The sequence below is a fragment of the Chanodichthys erythropterus genome, chromosome 24 (assembly GCF_024489055.1).
Source record: "Chanodichthys erythropterus isolate Z2021 chromosome 24, ASM2448905v1, whole genome shotgun sequence".
NCBI lineage: Eukaryota > Metazoa > Chordata > Actinopteri > Cypriniformes > Xenocyprididae > Chanodichthys > Chanodichthys erythropterus.
The window spans coordinates 4,333,856-4,356,944 of NC_090244.1; the positions used below are offsets into that span (position 1 = coordinate 4,333,856).

At 33.8% G+C, this 23,089-nt stretch overlaps 3 protein-coding genes across 12 annotated transcripts in view; all 3 read left to right on the top strand.

The window, feature by feature from the left end:
* The window catches only part of zmp:0000001167 (protein phosphatase 1 regulatory subunit 12A), a 31,329-nt gene extending 27,688 nt beyond the window's left edge, over positions 1-3,641 (top strand). The window contains exons 22-24 of the mRNA XM_067378878.1: positions 702-752; positions 870-920; positions 2,450-3,641. Coding sequence (XP_067234979.1) covers positions 702-752; positions 870-920; positions 2,450-2,536 — 189 coding nt within the window. The 3' untranslated portion in view covers positions 2,537-3,641. The remainder of the gene's footprint in view (positions 1-701; positions 753-869; positions 921-2,449) is intronic.
* A 4,645-nt stretch (positions 3,642-8,286) lies between these two features.
* Positions 8,287-22,787, top strand: pgghg (protein-glucosylgalactosylhydroxylysine glucosidase). 4 transcript variants are annotated; one of them, XM_067379394.1, is made up of 14 exons: positions 8,287-8,343; positions 9,572-9,831; positions 9,910-10,120; positions 10,432-10,864; positions 12,337-12,456; positions 12,531-12,849; positions 14,865-14,937; positions 15,109-15,245; positions 15,517-15,650; positions 15,775-15,870; positions 16,051-16,148; positions 16,238-16,446; positions 16,551-16,666; positions 22,672-22,787. In XM_067379394.1, exons 2-13 carry the CDS (start codon positions 9,591-9,593, stop codon positions 16,625-16,627), a joined length of 2,148 nt encoding a protein of 715 aa, XP_067235495.1. In that variant the 5' UTR covers positions 8,287-8,343; positions 9,572-9,590; the 3' UTR covers positions 16,628-16,666; positions 22,672-22,787. The 4 variants fall into 4 exon arrangements, with proteins under 4 accessions (XP_067235495.1, XP_067235496.1, XP_067235497.1 ...); XM_067379395.1 differs by lacking the exon at positions 22,672-22,787 and adding an exon at positions 22,373-22,642; XM_067379396.1 differs by lacking the exon at positions 22,672-22,787 and having other exon boundaries at positions 12,531-12,662; positions 12,738-12,849; positions 16,551-17,049.
* The window catches only part of deaf1 (DEAF1 transcription factor), a 30,065-nt gene continuing 29,651 nt past the window's right edge, over positions 22,676-23,089 (top strand). For all 7 annotated transcript variants that reach the window (XR_010893904.1, XM_067379402.1, XM_067379400.1 and 4 more), the window contains exon 1: positions 22,676-22,977. Coding sequence is in view for 6 of the 7 variants with exons in the window: in XM_067379402.1 (XP_067235503.1) it covers positions 22,782-22,977 (196 nt within the window). In the remaining variant the exon portion in view is untranslated. The remainder of the gene's footprint in view (positions 22,978-23,089) is intronic.

Here is a 23,089-nt window from a genome sequence, read left to right on the forward strand (position 1 = left end):
CACAGAAATTACTGAACAGATTTTTATGACATACTGGTGAAAAAAAGTTATGTCGCGAACTTAACGAGGTCGATCCAAAAGTATGTATCTCTGACAAACTTTGAACAATTGAAGCATAAATTGGCACGCTTCATCTGAACCATGATCTGAGGGGCAAAGCCAGATTTGGGAACAGCGCCACTTACAGGTCATGCGATCTGAAAACTTGCTATTTTTGCTCATAAATTTTGAATAGTTTGTCAGAATCATGATCTTGGTGTCAATGGATTCCTTGTGTCATTAAAACTGCCATTTTGAATTTTGTCATAAATTGCAATATCTTATTGCATATATTCACAAAATTTGGTAGGGATCATCGACAGCATGTCCTGAAGGGATACATAATATATATAATATATATATATATATATATATATATATATATATATATATATATTATACATATAGTATATATTTTTATAATTTACATTTTCAAACTCTGTTGGTTGTGTGTTACTTAATAAACAACATGTGGTAAAGGTAGAATATACAGCTGAATAATACTGTAATTTTCATAATAGACCACACAGAGATTTTCATATTTGAATGGTTGTACTCAAGAACTGTAGAAAGACTGATATTGGTATATTTTTCTTCTAATATCAGTGTGACCCCAAATACCACTATATTTGACACTCAACTTGTGTTTGTGTGCGTTACAGAGGCAGGAGAGATTCACGGACTGCACGGCTCTGTTGGAAATGGAAAAGAAGGTGAGTTTACAGAACATCAAATTCTACTGAAGTAATGGAAAACATATGGAATTTTCCTGTATGGAAGTTTTCAATCTTATGATGTCATTCCACATGCTTGTTTTCTCTCTGTCTCAGGAGAAAAAGATGTTAGAGAGGCGAGCTGCTGAGTTGGAAGAGGAGTTAAAGGTGAGAGCACATGATCATGGAGGGCTTGTTCTGATTGGCTCTTTCAGTGAGCTCTGATGCTGATTGGTTCAGAGGAGATCTGAAGCATTTCTATCCACTGAAATGTTATGAATGCATCTCTTAATACTGTATGCCTGAGAGCAATACAGCCAACACAAGTAAAACCAGTTTAACAAGGCATTTGCCTTACATGTTCACCAGGCATGACACAAAGTCACAAGTGATAAATCACACTTCTGCAATGTTAATGCGAGTTTCTGTCCTAACTAGCTGTGATGGTTGCCTGGTTTCCATTTCTAGTTTTTCCCACAGTTAAATCTGATTGGTCCTGCTTCATTTAACTGCATATTAAACTTCAAATACTGTATGTTCTGGCAGAGAGTTTGTAGTCGGGCTATCAAATGATTAATCGCATACAAAATAAAAGTTTGAGTTTGCCTAATATAATATTGTAATTATTATGTATATATAAATACAAACATATTCATGTATTTATTTGAGAAATTTTATGTATATGTATTTATTTATATTTTTATATAATTTATATTATATATACATAAAAATATGTTGTACATAAATAACATATTTCTCTTAAATATATACATTAATTTGTGTGTATTTATATATACATATTAATTACACACAGTACACACACATATATTAGGCAAACTCAAACTTTTATTTTGTATGTGATTAATCGCGATTAATCGTTTGACAGCCCTAGTTTGTAGCATAATATAACTGCAAAAACGAAGTTTGAAACTGACAAAATCATAATATATTATAATATAATATAATATAATATAATATAATATAATATAATATAATATAATATAATATAATATAATATAATATAATTAATATAATTAATATAATATAATATAATATAATATAAATTTTATAATAGACAGTCCCTGTTCAGTGGCTTAACAAACATAATATATTAATGTATAATGTAGTTGTATTACTACATTATAAATATATATTTAATATAAATGTAAATGTAAAACAAACACATATATACAATTTTATAAAATATTAATTGACATGTAATTGTCATATTTTATGACAATATTATAAATATAAATGTTTTTATTTTAAATATATGTATATTACTGTTTAAATATATTAATGTATATCATTATTTATGTACTTTAATCATTTTTTGTTATTGTTATTAATTATTATTGGTTATTTTTATTAATTATTAAAATTTTATTAACAATTTAGAATATATAATTGACAGTCCCTGGTCAGTGGCCAATCAAACATATATTATATTTTTTTAAATATAATATAATAGATAGTTGTTTGAAGTTTTACAGCCCCTGGTCACTGTATTCTTGCATTATTTGGAAAAACAGCAGCTTGAACATTATTCAAAACATCTCCTTTTGTGTTCCCTGAAAAAAAAAAAAAAATTTTGACTTTGGAAGGACATGAGTGTGAGTAAATGATGCCAGAATTGACATTTTAGTGTGCGCTGCTCCTTTAAAAAGAAACTCGTCTTCCGTGTGTCTGCTGTGCAGGTTTTAGGGGACCTGAGAGCGGACAACCAGAGGCTGAAGGATGAGAACGGCGCGCTCATCAGAGTCATCAGCAAACTCTCCAAATAGAGCGAGAGAAGGACGAGCAGAAGACCGAGAGAGAGAAAGAGAAACTGTCCACCACTCACCCCCCCAGAGAGCCAAAGAAGGGAAAAGAGGAGGAGAGGAACTACAGAGAAAAGAATGTCACTGTCGCTCAGCCGTGATCTTTTACCTTCCTGCAGGACTGTATGCGTGTGGCGTGCTTGAACTTCATCCATGTTCTCAGGAGGCCAGCAAGCGAGGAGATGCAACAGAGCTTCAGATTTCTCTCTCTCTCTCTCTCACACACACACACACACTCGCACTCGTGCACCATGCACATTCCCATAAGCGTGAGCGCACACACTCCACACACATTCCACGAGTCTCAGGCAGCTTGAAGTCTGCAGTATTTTTGCATCTTTGCACAAACACACACACGATTGAGAGGTTCTACCCTAAACTCCACTAGAGGTGGTCTGAATATGGCACTCGAGTGTCCACAAACCAGCTCGACAATCATTCGTTGACATTGGAGCAGATTTCATGCTTGCCGAAAACACGCCGGGCTGTTGTTTCGCAGCCAGTTATGCTATGCATCTTTTTTAAAAGCGAGCAATGCGGAAATGTCTATTTTCGTGTTTTTTACCCTTGTTTGATCCATCCTTGCGCCTGTTGTCTTCTGAAGCGAGGGCGGTGGCTTTTGTTTATTGTGTAAATGTACAAATATTACGCATTTTGAACTCATAACGCTATAAACTGTAACGTGATATCAGCTCTATTTTCTCCACGTGTTGTTTTTCTAATATATTAAATGAATGTTGGCACTTAATAAAATGTGTGTTTGTAGCCTAGTGACTGTTTATTGAAGTTTTACGGTTTCTCTTCAGTGGTTTATTCTGGAAGATTGCAATTTGTGCTTAAAAAAACATAATGTAATGTGTTTTCAAACATTCGAATTTAACGTTATGTTTCAGACGTCATAGGCGAGTCCCACTGTTTGATACATTGATTTGGTTCAGCATTTTAGCCAAGTTTAAAGGTCCAGTGTGTAATATTTAGGAGGAAATATTGACAGAAATGCAATATAATATACATAACTATGTTTTCAGTGGTGTATAAAGACCGTTATGTATTTATTACTTTAAAATGAGCCATTTCTATCTGCATACACAGCGGGTCCCCTTACATGGAAGTCGCCATTTTGCGCCGATATGTTTTCTACAGTAGCCCTAAATGGACAAACTGCGCTACAGAGTGTGTTTCGTCACTATGTTGTTGTTGTTGTTCTTCATTGGTGTTTTTTTAGAGGCAGCTTGCATCATCACTACGTTGAATTTGCATGAAGTAGTAGTATCGCTAGCAGTCGTCTGGTTTATTAGAAGCAGAGATTGTTCTTTGTTAGAAGTAAGAAGAAACCTCATTGCTTGACTGGCTACTCTCTTCTATGTCAGACGATGACATCTTTGTCTTTGTGACGGCCACTGTAGCTTCTCTGTGAGCTTCGAAAGGGAGGGGTGAGCGGTGGACTGAGCAATTCGTTGCAATTCGCAACCTCACTGCTAGATGGCGCTAAAATGTACACACTGCAGCTTTAAATGCTTGATTTGGACAGTTTTTATGCATCATGTGTTTGAACATTTGATTCAGATTTTCAGTTTGATTTTGTTTGTTCATCACAAGTGCATTTGATTGATTTTGAACTTTCGATTTTTGCCCATAAAATGTTCGAACAGTTTAATTGAACATTTTAAGTAGCCTTTCTGGACATCATGCACACATTTGCACATTCAATATAGTATTTTTGACTTTTCATCATTCATTTACCATTTTAGCAATTTAGCATTTAATTCTGCGTTATTGATCCTAGTACTTGCATACTTTTGATTTGAAGTTCCAATTCCTCATTTTTGAGTATGTTATGTGCGTTCGAACTTTGATTCCAATGATTCGTAATAAGCGTGTTTGACTTGGAACTTTCAATTCAGCATTTTAGGCCATAAAACATGTTGGTTCAGCATTTTAGCCAAGTTTAAATGCTTGATTTGGACAGTTTTTATGCATCACTGCATTTTTTTGTTGTTGGTTGTTTGTTCATCATAAGTGCGTTTGATTGATTTGAACTTTTGTTTCCCATAAAATGTTCGAACGTTTAAATTGAACATTTTAGGTAGCATTTCTGGACATCATGCACACATTTGTACATTCATTATATCATTTTTGACCATATTTATGTATGCAATTTTGATTCAAACTTTCAATTTAGCACTTTTGGTCATTTAAACATTTGAATTGAACGTTCTGTTTAGCGTTTAAATGATGAATAGGCTACATGTAATTATGTATTTTTGACCAAATCATCATTTTTGGGAATCGTGCGTTCTTTGATTCAAATGATTCGTAATAAGCGTGTTTGATTTGGAACTTTCAATTTAGCATTTTAGGCCATAAAATGTGTTAGAAACGTGTTGGTTCAGCATTTTAGCCAAATTTAGATGCTTTATTTGGACAGTTTTTATGCATCACTGCATTTTTTTGATTTTGTTTGTTCATTATAAGTGAGTTTGATTGATTTGAACTTTCGATTTTTGCCCATAAAATGTTCAAACATTTAAATTGAAAATTTTAGGTACCATTTGTTGACATCATACACACATTTGTACATTCAATATTGTTTGGCCATATGTGTGTGTACTTTTGATTCGAACTTTCAATGTAGCATTTTTGGTCATTTAAACATTTGAATTGAACATTCTGCAAACTTTCAGTTCAGTATTTTTGGGTGAGATCAGAACATTTGCTATTTTCAGGTGATGAACGTCTGTTTTGAAAGTAATGCTTCATGCATCTGAACATTTAATTCTGCGTTATGACCATCATAATTGCATATTGCATAGCTTCCAAATTCCAAGCGCGTTTCACTTGGAACTTTCAATTCAGCATTTTAAAAACGTGTTCGAAAGTTTAAACTGAAAATTCTATTTAGCATATGACATCATTCACACATTTGAACGTTCGATTTAGCATTTTTGATGATAAGTGTCTTAGAACGTTTGATTCAAACCTTCAATTCGAAATTGTTGGGTATTATTTGAACATTCTAATAAGAATTCGTGAAATTCTGCATTATTTGACCAGCCCGCAGACGATAAATTTGTGAACAGTTAAAAGTTTTATTTTAAGATCTAATTCAGGACATCGTTTTTCGCGGGCATCACAGGCGCACGTGAGCGTTTGATTCAAAAGTTCCTTCAGCATTTTTTTTTTAGACAATGCACACATTTGAACATTTGTTAATATGCATTCCTTTCAGAATACTTTTGATTCAAACATCTTCGGAGGTTTAACGTTCAAACGTTAAATTTGAAGATTTGATTCAGTAGTTTTGGCCACCGTAATCGTGTTTGATTCAATTTTAGCAGCAGTTATTAAGTTGTCAGTGGGCTACAGCCAGTCTGTCTGATTCACCAGCTCTCCCTAATGCCTGTGTGCATGTCTACCAGATGTCCCTCATCATCAGAGAGAGAGAGAGAGAGAGAGAGAGAGAGAGGAAAAAAAGAACAGCTGGAATAATGGATCTAACATTCCCTCAGAGAGAAGGACAGGAAGTTACAGTAAAACTGGACCGTGTGAGATCGAAAGGCAAAATGATTCATTAAGCCGCCTTCTTCACCTGGTTTAGAAAGTCAGAGAACAATAAGAGGAAACATGAGGGTTAGAAAACGTTAATTGTCTCTTCTGAACGCCACACGTGCTGCACGGACCAGACATTTGCCTCGTTACCTTTGGCAAAACACTGACTGACCCTTGAGAATGAATGCCATCTTCTCATCTGTTTGTCTCATCTACATATACACTGACAACAAGGACAGCTCCTAATAAGGTACGCAGAGACAGTCTTGCTGTAAATATCCCTGCGGCCTAGAGAGAGAGAGGAAGGGAGGGCGGAGAGGGAAAGTCTGGAGCGGATGGATTGCGGCCTTATAAGGGTAAAGCTGCTCTTTTCCCAGGGTCTGGAACCCCAAACTCCGGCACGCTGCCAAAGGGAAACGGAACAGAGTTTGGCGCCATCTAGAGGCTGAAGAGTGTCATGACCAAGAGCTGCAAGAGTTCCCCAATGTCAACATTTACTTGATGCAACGTTCACGATTTGTTCTACGACATAAATAATGATCATACCATATGAATTTTAACCCTCTACGGTAGGCAATATGATATCAATGAGGAAAAAAAATATTTGTGTTGTTTTTCCTGCTTAAAATTGGACACTTTAACAATATCAATAAACATTTTCATACATTTTTAATTTTTATAAGTTTGTTGCCTCGAGGCAACATTGTACCACAATGGAAAAATTTGGCATTTTCATGTAGGAAAAAGAAATATATTTATTGAAAACCTCAATTTCTTTAACTAGACACTTGAACAAACAAATTTATCTAGTTTTTAATGTATTAAAAGTTTTTTTATTTAATAAAAAGTAACATTTTATATCCAGCTGTTGCCCTCTGGCAACATTGTACCATAGTGCTACACCAAACCATCATATTATTATGTTATTATATCAAATTATCATATCCATCTTCATCCTCATCTCCATCTCTCCCTGACAGATTGTCATTATGATTTCATCTTCCTCATCAACTGTGTTTTATACCTTTCTGAAGTGCTATAGAAAATGTGCAGATCATAATATATGCAGATATAGTATGTGAATTACTATTCTTATAAGTGCATTACAAAATCATGTGAAAATGCCAACATATTTAGATCATTCTAACTCTTTTCCTTACAAATATAATATATTTGTATTCAAACCTGTATGGCCTTATGCGATTCCATTATGGTACAAAGTTGCCTTGAGGCAACACAGTTTTTTGTTATTTTCTCTAAAACATTTGATGATGATATATAATGTAAGGTTCTTAAAATACTTGCCAGTGAAGGTGACACATATTTTTTGTGGGTGATTAAATGGATGCAAACAAGTGAAAAAAGCACTTTTCATTGGAGAAAATATGGAGTCATGTGACATGCGCTGAAACAGGACACAAAATGGACCCCTGTTCGTCATGTTTTGGTCTTTTTTTTCACTTTTATTGATTACTATTTGAGTTATTCTGTCCTGAGATACATTTCATCAATCAACTGGTGCCTTATTTTATTAAAAACAAAATAAAATAGACCATGTTGCCTGGAGGTGACAAGGTGTTCTTTATGTCAGGGTTTTTCAAACTGCAGAGAAACTGTTAAAAAAAGTAAATAAATAAAATGTGATTAAAAAAAAAAACTTAAATATATTAAATTAGATTAAAATAAAGAAATACAATTTTGAATAATATAAATTAGATTACAATAATATAAATAAAACAAATACATAAATATAGTGAGGTAAAAAATATAAAAATGTATAATAATAATGTAACTTAATAGAAACTAATATTGGATTTATAATATTAATTTTTCAGTGTATAAATTAAGTGTTTAGCTATAAAAGATGCCTTTTAAATGTATGGATCAAATGAGGATTATCATATTTGGGGAATCGTTATGTTTTCTGACCACTATTTTACTTGAAAACGGCTTTTCCCTCCAGAGGGAACCAAAAAACTCATAATATGACCCATTTAAAAGCGAATCACCATAGAAAGGCTGTTTTTATATTATAACGCAGGATACATTTCGTTCCCGTTTCTAATATTAACTATTTTCAACTTCTTGTATTTTTAAGAAGGGATCACGTATCTGACCAATCAGAGACGCCGTTCGCGCGTAATACCCCGCCCTTTCCAGTCACATGACTGTTGCTCCGCGTCCGTCCGCACAGGGACTCAACATATATTTGATATCCATCAGTAAGTACTGAAGTTTTATCATAAAACCATGTTTCTGTTAAATATGTAACATCCTAGATGTGATGGTTAGTCAAAGTGAGTCGTTTGAGATCCCAGCGATGTGTTCTTGCATGGGTGAAGCTTTTATTTTGCTCACGGTGTAGTTGTCACGGGTTTTACAGTAAAAGTATAGGGGTAAAACTCACAAAAACATGTAAAAATAAGAAAAAGACCACATGTAATTTTGAAAGAATATGAAAGTATTTTTTTTTTTTTGTCCAAAGGCCTTAATAATAATAAAAAACAAAGATATGACATCCAAAGTATGTGAGGTAGTACAACTAGATCTCTTTTATTGAATCCATAATTATATTTTGCTACATATAAAGGTATTTTAAAGATTAGCCATTTCATTTGTGACTGAAATATCTTAAAATGTAATAAATGTATATATTCTTTATTCTGGCATGATTTTATAACATCATATATCAACATAGTGCAAAATGGTATTAAAATTATGTGTAGAAGTCGTTGCTTTATTATGAGAAATAATGTCCGGAAAAAATGAATTTCATTGATGTCATTCGGAGTAACCAATATAAAGGGACCATTTTGGATCAAGTCATGTGGTCAATATCATGTGACAGGATGTGACATCATTCAGACACCTGCAAAGGATCACATGGTTGTGAAGCAAAGTAACTAACTCTCTTTTAACTATTTGAAAAATTCATGTTTTTGCTCATACGCATGTCCCGAAACATCAGGTCATCCGGTACAACCGCTATAAAACATGGAAAAAGTTGTAATATTTTAAAAACTTGTACTAAATATAAAATGGTTGATTGTCCTTTTTCTAGCTAGCTAGATATCAGCTTGTTAGCAGTGTTTGAAAATATCGTCATTCGGTATAACCAAAATTTTGGTTATACCGAATGACTTTTTTGTTGACAAATTTTGTCCATCTTGTAAAAAATGACAAAAGCAGTGTTAATTGATTATAAAAACCACATAATCTCATTCTTAACACTTAATAAAACTTCAAAAAATTAATATATATATATATATATATATATATATATATATATATATATATATATATATATATATATATATATATAAATATCTGATATAATTTTCAGTTTTATGGTCGTTTTATGGTTCTTGTCACATGATGTCAAATGCTTCCTGCATCTAAGTTACACATCATCTCTTTCCTCATCTTTTCCATATGTTTTTATTTTGACAGACAGGAGAATTGCCCAAAAATGACCTCTGACCCTAACTACATCTTCAGCGTTGGCTCTCTGCCCTCTGACCCTCGCTTCATGCCGCCGCTGGCCAACGGGCTTCTGGGATGGAGAGTGTTTGATTCAATGATGCATATGGGCGGGGTTTATAACGGTGAAGGCGGGACTTGTCACCGTGGCAACATTCCATGTCCATTAGCAGTTCAAGTGAAGACGGCAGAAGTGGGAGAACACATGTACGAGTTAGACATGTACAAAGGTTAGCACACACACACACACACACACATGTAACACTGCTTTTAAACATATACTACATGACTCTCTCTTTCTGTATCAGGTATTTTCTCTCATACCATGGTCGAGCCTCATTTCGAATACACTCAGGTTTTGTACGCTCACCGGCAGCATTCAAACCTTCTGGTCATGGAAGTTCACCTTAAACGCTCTGAAAGCAGCACTGAACCAATCACGATTCAGCTAGAGAGTTCTTTCAAATCCCAAAGCGATGATATTGTTTTCCAGAATGCACCAGACTACAAGGGTGGGAGGTACATCCGCTTTATAATATTTGCATCCTGAATTGCAATTGGACGTCTTTCTTGTATTTATTTGCACACTGAATTGCAATTGGTGTGTTTGACTTCGGCTGAGGCTGGATTTGCAGTCGTGGAAGAGTTTAAAAACTGAGAAAAACTACATTACCCATCCACCAATCATAAAAGAGCTATTTAGCCCCGCCCACTCCATTGACGACTCCATTTTAAATTTCTAACTTGCACCGCTTCATGTCAGACGCCTATCAGTGAAGTCGAACACACATAAACACTACATGTGTCACCAGACCCTTTCTTCTCTTCAGGCATATTTTTGGGCAGACCATCTCTTCAGAGATTCCTGGAGGAATCCGTCCATTTGTGCACCTGATCTGGATGCCCATCGCATCTACTCTTACCCTCCCACCCGACCAGAACCAGTCCAGTTGGGTTTTCCTGGTTGCCCTTGCCGGGAGCGACGAGAGCGCCAAATTGTGCTTTGATACTGGTCTGGGGCTTATTGATACTGGTGACTTACGCCCCTCCCACATGAGGAGTTGGGCGGAGCTTTGGAAGGGGAGCAGCATTGAGGTTGTGGGAGCACACACCCTGAACCGTGCTCTGATTGGCTGCATGTTTTATCTCCTCAGTTCGTTCCCATCTCCAAGTGAGGAGTTTGTGTTTGGAGGGGTCAGTCCTGGGGGTTTGTCGAACGGGAGCATAGATGAGGATTACCACGGGCATGTGTTCTGGGACCAGGTGAGTTCAAAGTCGGCATGATTGCAATATTACGATGCAAGTGAAACTGCTTCTCAAACAAGAACAAATGTAGGGCGGGGTGATTTCGTTCATGAGGAATTGATTGGATGGTTGTGGTTTGCAATTGGTGGATCTCAGGTGAGTGACAGGTTGTCAGTAAACACGTCATCAGAGAAGAGAAGACAAAGGGAAAGTTATTTTGATTGAAGATTACAGAGGAACCTGAATTTTAAAAAAATTATGTGCGTGGATGAATCGTTTATAATAAATGAATTGTCAATTTTGATTTCAGGATGACTTAAACACAACACATGAACTGCGTTGTTTTATAATGTTTCATGGTGTGCACTTATAATTTTACATCAAAAATTGTAATAAATTAGAAATAAAAGGCATTTTTGCTACCCTGATTCTAGCCCTCAGATTTGAACGTTCTGTTTTAATGGGCGTGTCTGCTGTGAGACTTCAGTGGAAACGCCCACTGCTGTGATTGGCTGACATCTTTCCATTTGAAATAGGCAATTATTATTCTCTCTTTTAGCGCGTTTTTACTATTACAGCTCTCAAGTTTAACTAATCGTGAAAAGTGCTGCATTATATTTAGATTTATGGCATTATATTGAGATTGTGGCATGAAAGGTTGCAGTGATGAACATTGTAGCCAATCACAGACGTGATGTAGAGCACATGATCTTGTCATTGCAACTCAGTTTCTGCACACTAATGAATGCTTTCATCATAACGAACAGTGCAAACTCGATGTAACTAAGAGATTCGTTGAATAAAACGGGAGTTTTGGCACGAGTCCAGAACTCAGTCACGGATAAACTTGCGCTGTTTGATTGACAGCTCCAGCGATTGTAAAGGGAGCGTTCTTTGATTGCTTTCTTTATATAATGTAATCGCCCTTTTAAATATCAGATTATTTGATTATCTGACTGTACATGAATCATTAATATCAGATCAGGCATCAGAATGAACACAGTTACTGACATGTTGTTGCATTACTGTCGAGTTCATATCATAAAAGTCTGTTTGCGCCGAAATGCGATTGATTTACCAATGAATCCACAGTGAAATGTACCGAATACAAATAAATAAAGCTCAACTGAGACATTCACATTGCTGAAAATAACCATATTCCTGCATTAGGATCCTTTGAAAGTTAATGTTATTTTAGTCCTGTATCGCTCTTCTCTCACTAACATGTCAGTGGGCGGGGCTAACGATGCAATGATGAAGTAGGCGTTGATTTCTTCTGTGGAGGCGGGGTTTCACCTATAGATAGGCACATTACGGATCGAGTCGTTCGCTGGGTCTGGTGTCAATAAAAGCGTTTATTGGACTAACAAGGAAGTTTTCAGTTCTGAAACTTACAGGATATTCTTACAGACCTCTTATATATCAAAAGCTCAAGGAAAAGTTGATTTCTCAATTCATGAGACTTATGAAGATTTTTATTTTGGCTGCAGGACACATGGATGTACCCCAATGTTGCCCTCTTTTATCCCAGTCTGGCCAGGGCTGTTCTGGAATACCGTGTGAGAACAGTAGAAGGTGCCCGAGCAAATGCCCAGCAGATGGGTTACAAGGTACAGTGGGTAATCGGATGATGTTCTTGAATTATCTGCAGCTTTATATACAGTTTTCCTTCCCATTTAATTAGGGATTGAAGTTTGCATGGGAGAGTGCGGTAACGGGCCATGACGTTTGTCCAGAGGACATTTATGCGCAGCAGGAGATCCACATCAATGGAGACGTGGTTCTGGCTTTCCAGCAGTACTTCTATCTCACACAGGTACAGATGATACACACACAAACACTCCGACACCTGTACGAGAAATGCATCTTCTGTGCCTCATCCGTCACACAGGACCTGGAGATGTTCAAGGAAGGGCGGGGCAGTGAGGTAGTGTGGGGCGTGGCTGATTACTGGGTTTCACGGGTCACATGGGACGCATATGACCAGCAGTACCATATCAAAGGTAAACATTGACATCATCAGTCATGACCAGGGTTATTATCTAAAATAAAACACACACACATACACTACCGTTCAAAAGTTTGGGGTCAGTAAGATTTTTTTAATGTTTTAAAAGAAGTATCTTCTTCTCAAGAAGCCTGCATTTATTTGATTAAATATACAAACAAAAACAGTAATATTGTGAAATATTATTCCTATTTAAAACAGCTGTTTTCTATGTCATTATACAGTAAAATGTAATTTATTCCTGTGATCAAAGCTGAATTTTCAGCATCATTACTCCAGTCTTCAGTGTCACATGATCCTTCAGAAATCATTCTAATATGATGATTTACTGCTCAAGAAACATTCATGATTATTATCAATGTTGAAAACAGTTATTTACATTTTTATTTCATGATGCTATGATGAAAAGAAAGTTCAAAAGAACAGCATTTGTCTGAAATCTAATCTTTTGTAACATTAAACACTACCGTTCAAAAGTTTGGGGTCAGTAAGAATTTAAATGTTATTTTTGGGGGATAGAAATAAAATTAATCAATACTTTTATTCATCAAGGATGAGTTAAACTGATCAAAAGTTACAGTAAAGACAATTATAATGTTAGAAAATATTCTATTTTAAATAAATGATGTTCTTTTGAACTTTCTATTCATCAAAGAATTTTGAAAAAAATTTGTACACAACTGTTTTCAACATTGATAATAATAATGAATATTTCTTGAGCATCAAATCATCATATTAGAATGATTTCTGAAGGATCATGTGACACTGAAGACTGGAGTAATGATGCTGAAAATTCAGCTTTGATTACAGGAATAAATTACACTTTACTATATATTGACATAGAAAACAGCTGTTTTAAATTGGAATAATATGTCACAATAGTTTTCACAACAGTTTTTGTTTGTACATTTAATCAAATAAATGCAGGCTTAGCGAGCAGAAGATACTTATTTTAAAACATTAAAAAAATCTTACTGACCCCAAACTTTTGAACGATAGTGTATATATATATATATATATATATATTACTAACTGGAAATAAATATAAACTAAAACTGAATAAAAATACATCAAGCCTAAAAAGTAATATTAAGTATAAACTTAATAAATTTGCAAAAACAAATAACAAAAAAACTAAATTACTTAGATTACTAAATTAAAGTTTAAATGAAAACTTAAAATATCAAAATAAAAGCTAAATCAAAATATTAATAAAAAAACTATTATATAGTGTAAAATAGTATATTATATAGTATATTATGTAATTGTAAATAAACAATACTAAAACAACACTGGTCATCACATCATTTGTCATGCATGTATTCAGATAATGACTGAAGTAGCACTGAATGCTTTGAATTTACATCATGTTACAGTTTTTCATGATGTATACTTTTTTATGGTACATTAAGGGTTTGAAAAATAATAAATATATAATAAATAAAATAAATATTATTAAATCATATTAGTATTTATTTTATTATATATAAAATAAAATACTACTAATAAATTATATATATATACACATATATATATATTAGTATTTATTTATTATTTATATAAATATATAATATATAAATATTATTTATATTAAATAAAATAAATACTAATATATACATATATAATAAAATAAATACTAATAAATATATTATATATATGTAACTTATTAATTTGTATATATTTTTATTAAATAAATATATATATATATATATATATATATATATATATATGTGTGTGTGTGTGTGTGTGTGTGTGTAATTTATTAATTAGTATTTATTTTATTAAATATATATAAATATATATTTATATAAATATATATATATAATAAAATAAATACTCATAAATATATTATATGTATGTAATTTATTAATTAGTATTTATTTTTATTAAATATATATATATTTATATATATATATTTATATTTGTATGGGAAAGTGAAATGACACATTAGAACCAGTGTTAACTTGCCAAATGTCTTCTTTGTGAGGTTTCGTGTTGTTTGTACATTAGGTGTGATTCCTCCTGATGAGTACTACTTCACTGTTACCAATTCAGTGTTCACCAATGCTGTCGCCCAAAGCAGGTGTGTGTTTGAGTACATAATCACTCATACTGAGGGTTAGTGATTTGAACAAATCCTTCACCCTCAGTGCTAAACTGTTAATGCTACAGACATGAATGATGCCTCAAATTGTGTGATAGATTGTGTGCTATTACTTTTGGATATCTTTCTTTGGTTCTCTCTAATATTAAGTCTTCAGTTTGCCGTGGAGTTGTGCGGCCTGTTAGCGCAGACGGCTCCTCCCGAATGGCAGGACACTGCTGATAAGATCAAAATTCCCTTTGACCCAGAACTGAAGTATCACCCAGAGTTTGACGGCTACTTGCAGGGTAAGATGCCCTCATCAGCTTCATGTTCGTGTTGTAGTAATCATTACAATCATATGCTAGATTCACCTTTCCTAAAACCCAGAAATTAGAACTTCCTGTTCCCTCATCCCAGAGTCAATGGGTTTTTGGTTAAATGTCTGAAATTAGGTCTGTGGTGAACACAGGATATTTTCACGTTTTATTGTACAACCTAAAATGCATAGTAATACTTTTTTTAAGCTAGTGTATACTTGTCTTGTAAAAGGCTCTGAAGGTACTTCATATTCCACAGGAAATCCGGTCAAGCAGGCAGACGCAGTGTTGCTCGGATACCCACTGGCCCTCCCCATGACCCCAGAGGTCAGACGCAATGATCTGCAAGCATATGAGGCCGTCACAGATCCGCTCGGACCAGCCATGACATGGGTAAGTCACACACTATGCCCATCATGCTCTGTGTGAGATGCGTATATATAGTTTGCACAGTATATTTTCTATTTCTATTTGTGCAGGAAGTGAAATATGTGTCTATGTGTGTGTCTGTTTGTAGGGCATGTTTGCTTTGGGTTGGCTTGAACTTGGAGAGTCTGAAAAAGCCCAAAACCTTCTGCAGAAATGCTTCAGAAATATCCAGACACCCTTTCAGGTTCGTTCCACCCCTCTCTCTGTGGATGCTACATGTCTCATACTATATTTGCATACTATTTACCTTTTATTTTTGGTATGCTATGCATAGTATGCACATTTTCTGTATTTGTATGCTCGTTGTAGTTCTTAAAAAGCGATTTCTGTAAAAGAAAACATGTATGAATCTCTCTTTGTGCAGGTGTGGAGTGAGTCGGCTGATGGCTCTGGATGTGTGAACTTCCTCACCGGGATGGGCGGCTTTCTGCAGGCGGTGTTGTTTGGCTACACTGGCTTCAGGTGATAAAATCACTGCCAGCTTGAAGAGAAAGTGGCTTTATCACATCTGGACTTCATTCTGTGTCTTGTCCCTTTCCCGTGTCACACAGAGTGCAGAAGGAGCATCTCGCCTTTGCTCCGTTGATCCCGCAGGACGTTGATGCACTCAGAGTGAAAGGTGTGACTTATCTTGGCAACAAGATGGACTGGTTGGTAACGAGTGCGGAAGTGAGTGTGGAAGTGATGAAGTCTGGGAGTAAAGAGCCGTCCGCTCTTGAACTTGTCCTGAATACTGGAACTACAATCCCACTCATTCCAGGTAATAAATAGGCATAAACAGATGATGAATAGTAATGAACGATGTTTGCTATGGCGATGTATTTTCTCTTGAAATGAATTGTTTTTATGAATTGTTGTCCACAGGACAGTCAGTGACGTTTCTACGGCAGCCTGGTCAGATCCGTAAACTGAACTCCAGTTTGTCCTGCTGGCCGGTCTGATGATCCACGTCACAAACTAGCTGTCTGGTGTTTGTTTGTGTATGGGGTTTTCTTCCAAAGTTTTGGAATAGAATGCTTTATCAAGACTCGAATACTTTATACTTGTATGGTATATTTAAAAAATACTGTAATAATTTACTGTAATAAAGCCAAATATTTGAATTATATTATTATTATTGCATGAATCACAGTATACTCTGGGAATACTGACAAATCTGTTTACAATAAAATTGTTGATATGGTAATTGTAATTTTTTGGGGGTTATTTCCGTCAATCAATTTTGTAATAAATATACAGTATGGAAACTTGTTTCCACCACAAAATAAAAAATAAATAAAAAAGGTAATTCTGACTTCTTATCTCACAATTCTGACTTTATATTTCGCAATATCGACTTTATATCACAATTCTGACTTTATAACTCGCAATTCTGACTTTATATTTCACAATTCTGACTTTATAACTCGCAATTCTGACTTTATATTTCACAATTCTGACTTTAAGACTCGCAATTCTGACTTTATACTTCACAATTCTGACTTTATATTTCGCAATTCTGACATTATAACTCGCAATTCTGACTTTACAACTCGCAATTCTGACTTTATAACTCACAATTCTGACTTTATAACTCGCAATTCTGACTATAACTCGCAATTATGACTTTATAACTCGCAATTCTGACTTTAAATTTCGCAATTCTGACTTTATAACTCGCAATTCTGACTTTATATTTTGCAATTCTGACTATATCGCAATTCTGACTTTATATCGCAATTCTGACTTTATATTTCGCAATATCGACTTTATATCGCAATTCTGACTTTATATTTCACAATTCTGACTTTATAACTCGCAATTCTGACTTTATATCTCGCAATTCTGACTTTATATTTCACAATTCTGACTTTATAACTCGCAATTCTGACTTTATATTTCACAATTCTGACTTTACAACTTGCAATTCTGACTTTACAACTCGCAATTCTGACTTTATAACTCGTAATTCTGACTTTATAACTCGCAATTCTGACTTTATATTTTGCAATTCTGACTATATCGCAATTCTGACTTTATATCACAATTCTGACTATATTTCACAATTCTGACTTTGTAACTCGCAATTCTGACTTTATATTTCACAATTCTGACTTTATAACTCGCAATTCTGACTTTACAACTCGCAATTCTGACTTTATAACTCGCAATTCTGACTTTATATTTCACAATTCTGACTTTATAACTCGCAATTCTGACTTTACAACTCGCAATTCTGACTTTATAACTAGCAATTCTGACTTTATAACTCGCAATTCTGACTATGCCTCGCAATTATGACTTTATAACTCGCAATTCTGACTTTATATTTCGCAATTCTGACTATATCGCAATTCTGACTTTATATCACAATTCTGACTTTATATCGCAATTCTGACTTTATATTTTGCAATATCGACTTTATATCGCAATTCTGACTTTATATTTCACAATTCTGACTTTATAACTCGCAATTCTGACTTTACAACTCGCAATTCTGACTTTATAACTCGTAATTCTGACTTTATAACTCGCAATTCTGACTTTATATTTTGCAATTCTGACTATATCGCAATTCTGACTTTATATCACAATTCTGACTTTATATCGCAATTCTGACTTTATATTTCGCAATATCGACTTTATATCGCAATTCTGACTTTATATTTCACAATTCTGACTTTATAACTCGCAATTCTGACTTTATATTTTGCAATTCTGACTATATCGCAATTCTGACTTTATATCACAATTCTGACTTTATATCGCAATTCTGACTTTATATTTCGCAATATCGACTTTATATCGCAATTCTGACTTTATATTTCACAATTCTGACTTTATAACTCGCAATTCTGACTTTATATTTCACAATTCTGACTCTATATTTCGCAATTCTGACTATATCGCAATTCTGACTTTATATCACAATTCTGACTTTATATTTCGCAATATCGACTTTATATCGCAATTCTGACTTTATATTTCACAATTCTGACTTTATAACTCGCAATTCTGACTTTATATTTTGCAATTCTGACTATATCGCAATTCTGACTTTATATCACAATTCTGACTTTATATCGCAATTCTGACTTTATATTTCGCAATATCGACTTTATATCGCAATTCTGACTTTATATTTCACAATTCTGACTTTATAACTCACAATTCTGACTTTATATTTCACAATTCTGACTTTATAACTCGCAATTCTGACTTTATATCGCAATTCTGACTTTATATCACAATTCTGACTATATTTCGCAATATCGACTTTATATCGCAATTCTGACTTTATATTTCGCAATATCGACTTTATATCGCAATTCTGACTTTATATTTCACAATTCTGACTTTATAACTCACAATTCTGACTTTATATTTCACAATTCTGACTTTATAACTCGCAATTCTGACTTTATATCGCAATTCTGACTTTATATCACAATTCTGACTTTATATTTCGCAATATCGACTTTATATCGCAATTCTGACTTTATATTTCGCAATATCGACTTTATATCGCAATTCTGACTTTATATTTCACAATTCTGACTTTATAACTCACAATTCTGACTTTATATTTCACAATTCTGACTTTATAACTCGCAATTCTGACTTTATATTTCACAATTCTGACTTTATAACTCGCAATTCTGACTTTATAACTCGTAATTCTGACTTTATATTTCACAATTCTGACTTTACAACTTGCAATTCTGACTTTACAACTCGCAATTCTGACTTTATAACTCGTAATTCTGACTTTATAACTCGCAATTCTGACTTTATATTTTGCAATTCTGACTATATCGCAATTCTGACTTTATATCACAATTCTGACTATATTTCACAATTCTGACTTTGTAACTCGCAATTCTGACTTTATATTTCACAATTCTGACTTTATAACTCGCAATTCTGACTTTACAACTCGCAATTCTGACTTTATAACTCGCAATTCTGACTTTATATTTCACAATTCTGACTTTATAACTCGCAATTCTGACTTTACAACTCGCAATTCTGACTTTATAACTAGCAATTCTGACTTTATAACTCGCAATTCTGACTATGACTCGCAATTATGACTTTATAACTCGCAATTCTGACTTTATATTTCGCAATTCTGACTATATCGCAATTCTGACTTTATATCACAATTCTGACTTTATATCGCAATTCTGACTTTATATTTCGCAATTCTGACTTTATATCGCAATTCTGACTTTATATCACAATTCTGACTTTATATTTCGCAATATCGACTTTATATCGCAATTCTGACTTTATATTTCGCAATATCGACTTTATATCGCAATTCTGACTTTATATTTCACAATTCTGACTTTATAACTCACAATTCTGACTTTATATTTCACAATTCTGACTTTATAACTCGCAATTCTGACTTTATATTTCACAATTCTGACTTTATAACTCGCAATTCTGACTTTATAACTCGTAATTCTGACTTTATATTTCGCAATATCGACTTTATATTGCAATTCTGACTTTATATTTCACAATTCTGACTTTATAACTCGCAATTCTGACTTTATATTTCACAATTCTGACTTTATAACTCGCAATTCTGACTATATCGCAATTCTGACTTTATATTTCACAATTCTGACTTTATAACTCGCAATTCTGACTTTATATTTCACAATTCTGACTTTATAACTCGCAATTCTGACTTTATAACTCGCAATTCTGACTTTATATTTCGCAATTCTGACTATATTTCGCAATTCTGACTTTATAACTTGCAATTTTGACTTTATATTTCGCAATATTGACTTTATATCGCAATTCTGACTTTATATTTCACAATTCTGACTTTATAACTCGCAATATTGACTTTATATCGCAATTCTGACTATATTTCGCAATTCTGACTTTATATTTCACAATTCTGACTTTATAACTCGCAATTTTGACTTTATATTTCGCAATTCTGACTTTATAACTCGCAATTCTGACTTTATATCGCAATTCTGACTATATTTCGCAATTCTGACTTTATAACTCGCAATTCTGACTTTATATTTCACAATTCTGACTTTATAACTCGCAATTCTGACTATATCGCAATTCTGACTTTATATTTCACAATTCTGACTTTATAACTCGCAATTCTGACTTTATATTTCACAATTCTGACTTTATAACTCGCAATTCTGACTTTATAACTCGTAATTCTGACTTTATATTTCACAATTCTGACTTTACAACTTGCAATTCTGACTTTACAACTCGCAATTCTGACTTTATAACTCGTAATTCTGACTTTATAACTCGCAATTCTGACTTTATATTTTGCAATTCTGACTATATCGCAATTCTGACTTTATATCACAATTCTGACTATATTTCACAATTCTGACTTTGTAACTCGCAATTCTGACTTTATATTTCACAATTCTGACTTTATAACTCGCAATTCTGACTTTACAACTCGCAATTCTGACTTTATAACTCGCAATTCTGACTTTATATTTCACAATTCTGACTTTATAACTCGCAATTCTGACTTTACAACTCGCAATTCTGACTTTATAACTAGCAATTCTGACTTTATAACTCGCAATTCTGACTATGACTCGCAATTATGACTTTATAACTCGCAATTCTGACTTTATATTTCGCAATTCTGACTATATCGCAATTCTGACTTTATATCACAATTCTGACTTTATATCGCAATTCTGACTTTATATTTCGCAATTCTGACTTTATATCGCAATTCTGACTTTATATCACAATTCTGACTTTATATTTCGCAATATCGACTTTATATCGCAATTCTGACTTTATATTTCGCAATATCGACTTTATATCGCAATTCTGACTTTATATTTCACAATTCTGACTTTATAACTCACAATTCTGACTTTATATTTCACAATTCTGACTTTATAACTCGCAATTCTGACTTTATATTTCACAATTCTGACTTTATAACTCGCAATTCTGACTTTATAACTCGTAATTCTGACTTTATATTTCGCAATATCGACTTTATATTGCAATTCTGACTTTATATTTCACAATTCTGACTTTATAACTCGCAATTCTGACTTTATATTTCACAATTCTGACTTTATAACTCGCAATTCTGACTATATCGCAATTCTGACTTTATATTTCACAATTCTGACTTTATAACTCGCAATTCTGACTTTATATTTCACAATTCTGACTTTATAACTCGCAATTCTGACTTTATAACTCGCAATTCTGACTTTATATTTCGCAATTCTGACTATATTTCGCAATTCTGACTTTATAACTTGCAATTTTGACTTTATATTTCGCAATATTGACTTTATATCGCAATTCTGACTTTATATTTCACAATTCTGACTTTATAACTCGCAATATTGACTTTATAACTCGCAATTCTGACTATATTTCGCAATTCTGACTTTATAACTTGCAATTCTGACTATAACTCGCAATTCTGACTATCTTGCAATTCTGATTTTATATCACTCTATTCAGTAATATTAATTATTGTAATGTTTTTATTCATATAAAAATAGATTTTTCTTTCTTTTGTTTGTTCATGGGATATTTGAAGATTATGGGAACAATTTGAAGTTTTTTATTATATCTCTTAATATAATAGACATAAAGAAATAAAGTAATTTGAAATAAAGTAATTTAGAAATTAAAGATTTCTTTTCTTTTTCTTTCAGATGTTTCAAGGATTTAAATAAAATGTTCAAATAATTTTTAAAACCACAAAACTTGGAGCAACTTTCAGAACTCTACATTTGTATCACTGCAAATCACGTTGTTGTCAATAGTAGTTTCGTACTACGTCGTCTTCTTTCGGTAATTTCCGTTTTGATTCGGTAATTTCCGCTTGCTCTCCTTCCTGTGTTGATACCCGTCCCCAGTAAAGGCACTCGGAGGCCATTATCCTGCAACCATTTTCTATTCTTTTGTACTCGAAGACAATTCGTTTTAATAAATCCATAATCTATTCGTGCAGGTTGACTAAGCGCTTCTTGGATACCTGCACATTTACAAATCGTGAGGGACTTGCACCTCTCGACAATCCTTCGGATAATTTCGGCTGCTTTCGTGCGCCGCTGTTTTGAAATGGACGCGACTGAACCGGCGGCGAAAGCACTCGAGCTGGGCGACGCGTCCGAGAGCGCGTCCGCGGGAGAGGCTGTGGGTTCGGATACCGAATCGGAGGCCGAAGTCGCCACGATGACTGTGATGGGAGAAGCGGGAAACATCGACATCGCCGAATCCCTGCCGAACCCAGACGATGCCGAAGCGGCGTTTGCAGGTAAGTATGCGCATGTGCATCAGCTGATTTTGTTTATTTATTACAATGAAAATCAATTTTAGTCCACATCATACGGTCTTTTAACCCATACATCATACATTTAATCACCTTT

What these genes read in the sequence shown, in the direction of transcription:
- pgghg (XM_067379394.1), top strand. Translation starts at nt 9,591, where the DNA reads ATGACCTCTGACCCTAACTACATCTTCAGCGTTGGCTCTCTGCCCTCT. An exon ending in TCGGACCAGCCATGACATGG is followed by an intron (nt 15,651 to 15,774) that starts GTAAGTCACACA and finishes GTCTGTTTGTAG; the next exon opens with GGCATGTTTGCTTTGGGTTG. An exon ending in TACAATCCCACTCATTCCAG is followed by an intron (nt 16,447 to 16,550) that starts GTAATAAATAGG and finishes TGTTGTCCACAG; the next exon opens with GACAGTCAGTGACGTTTCTA.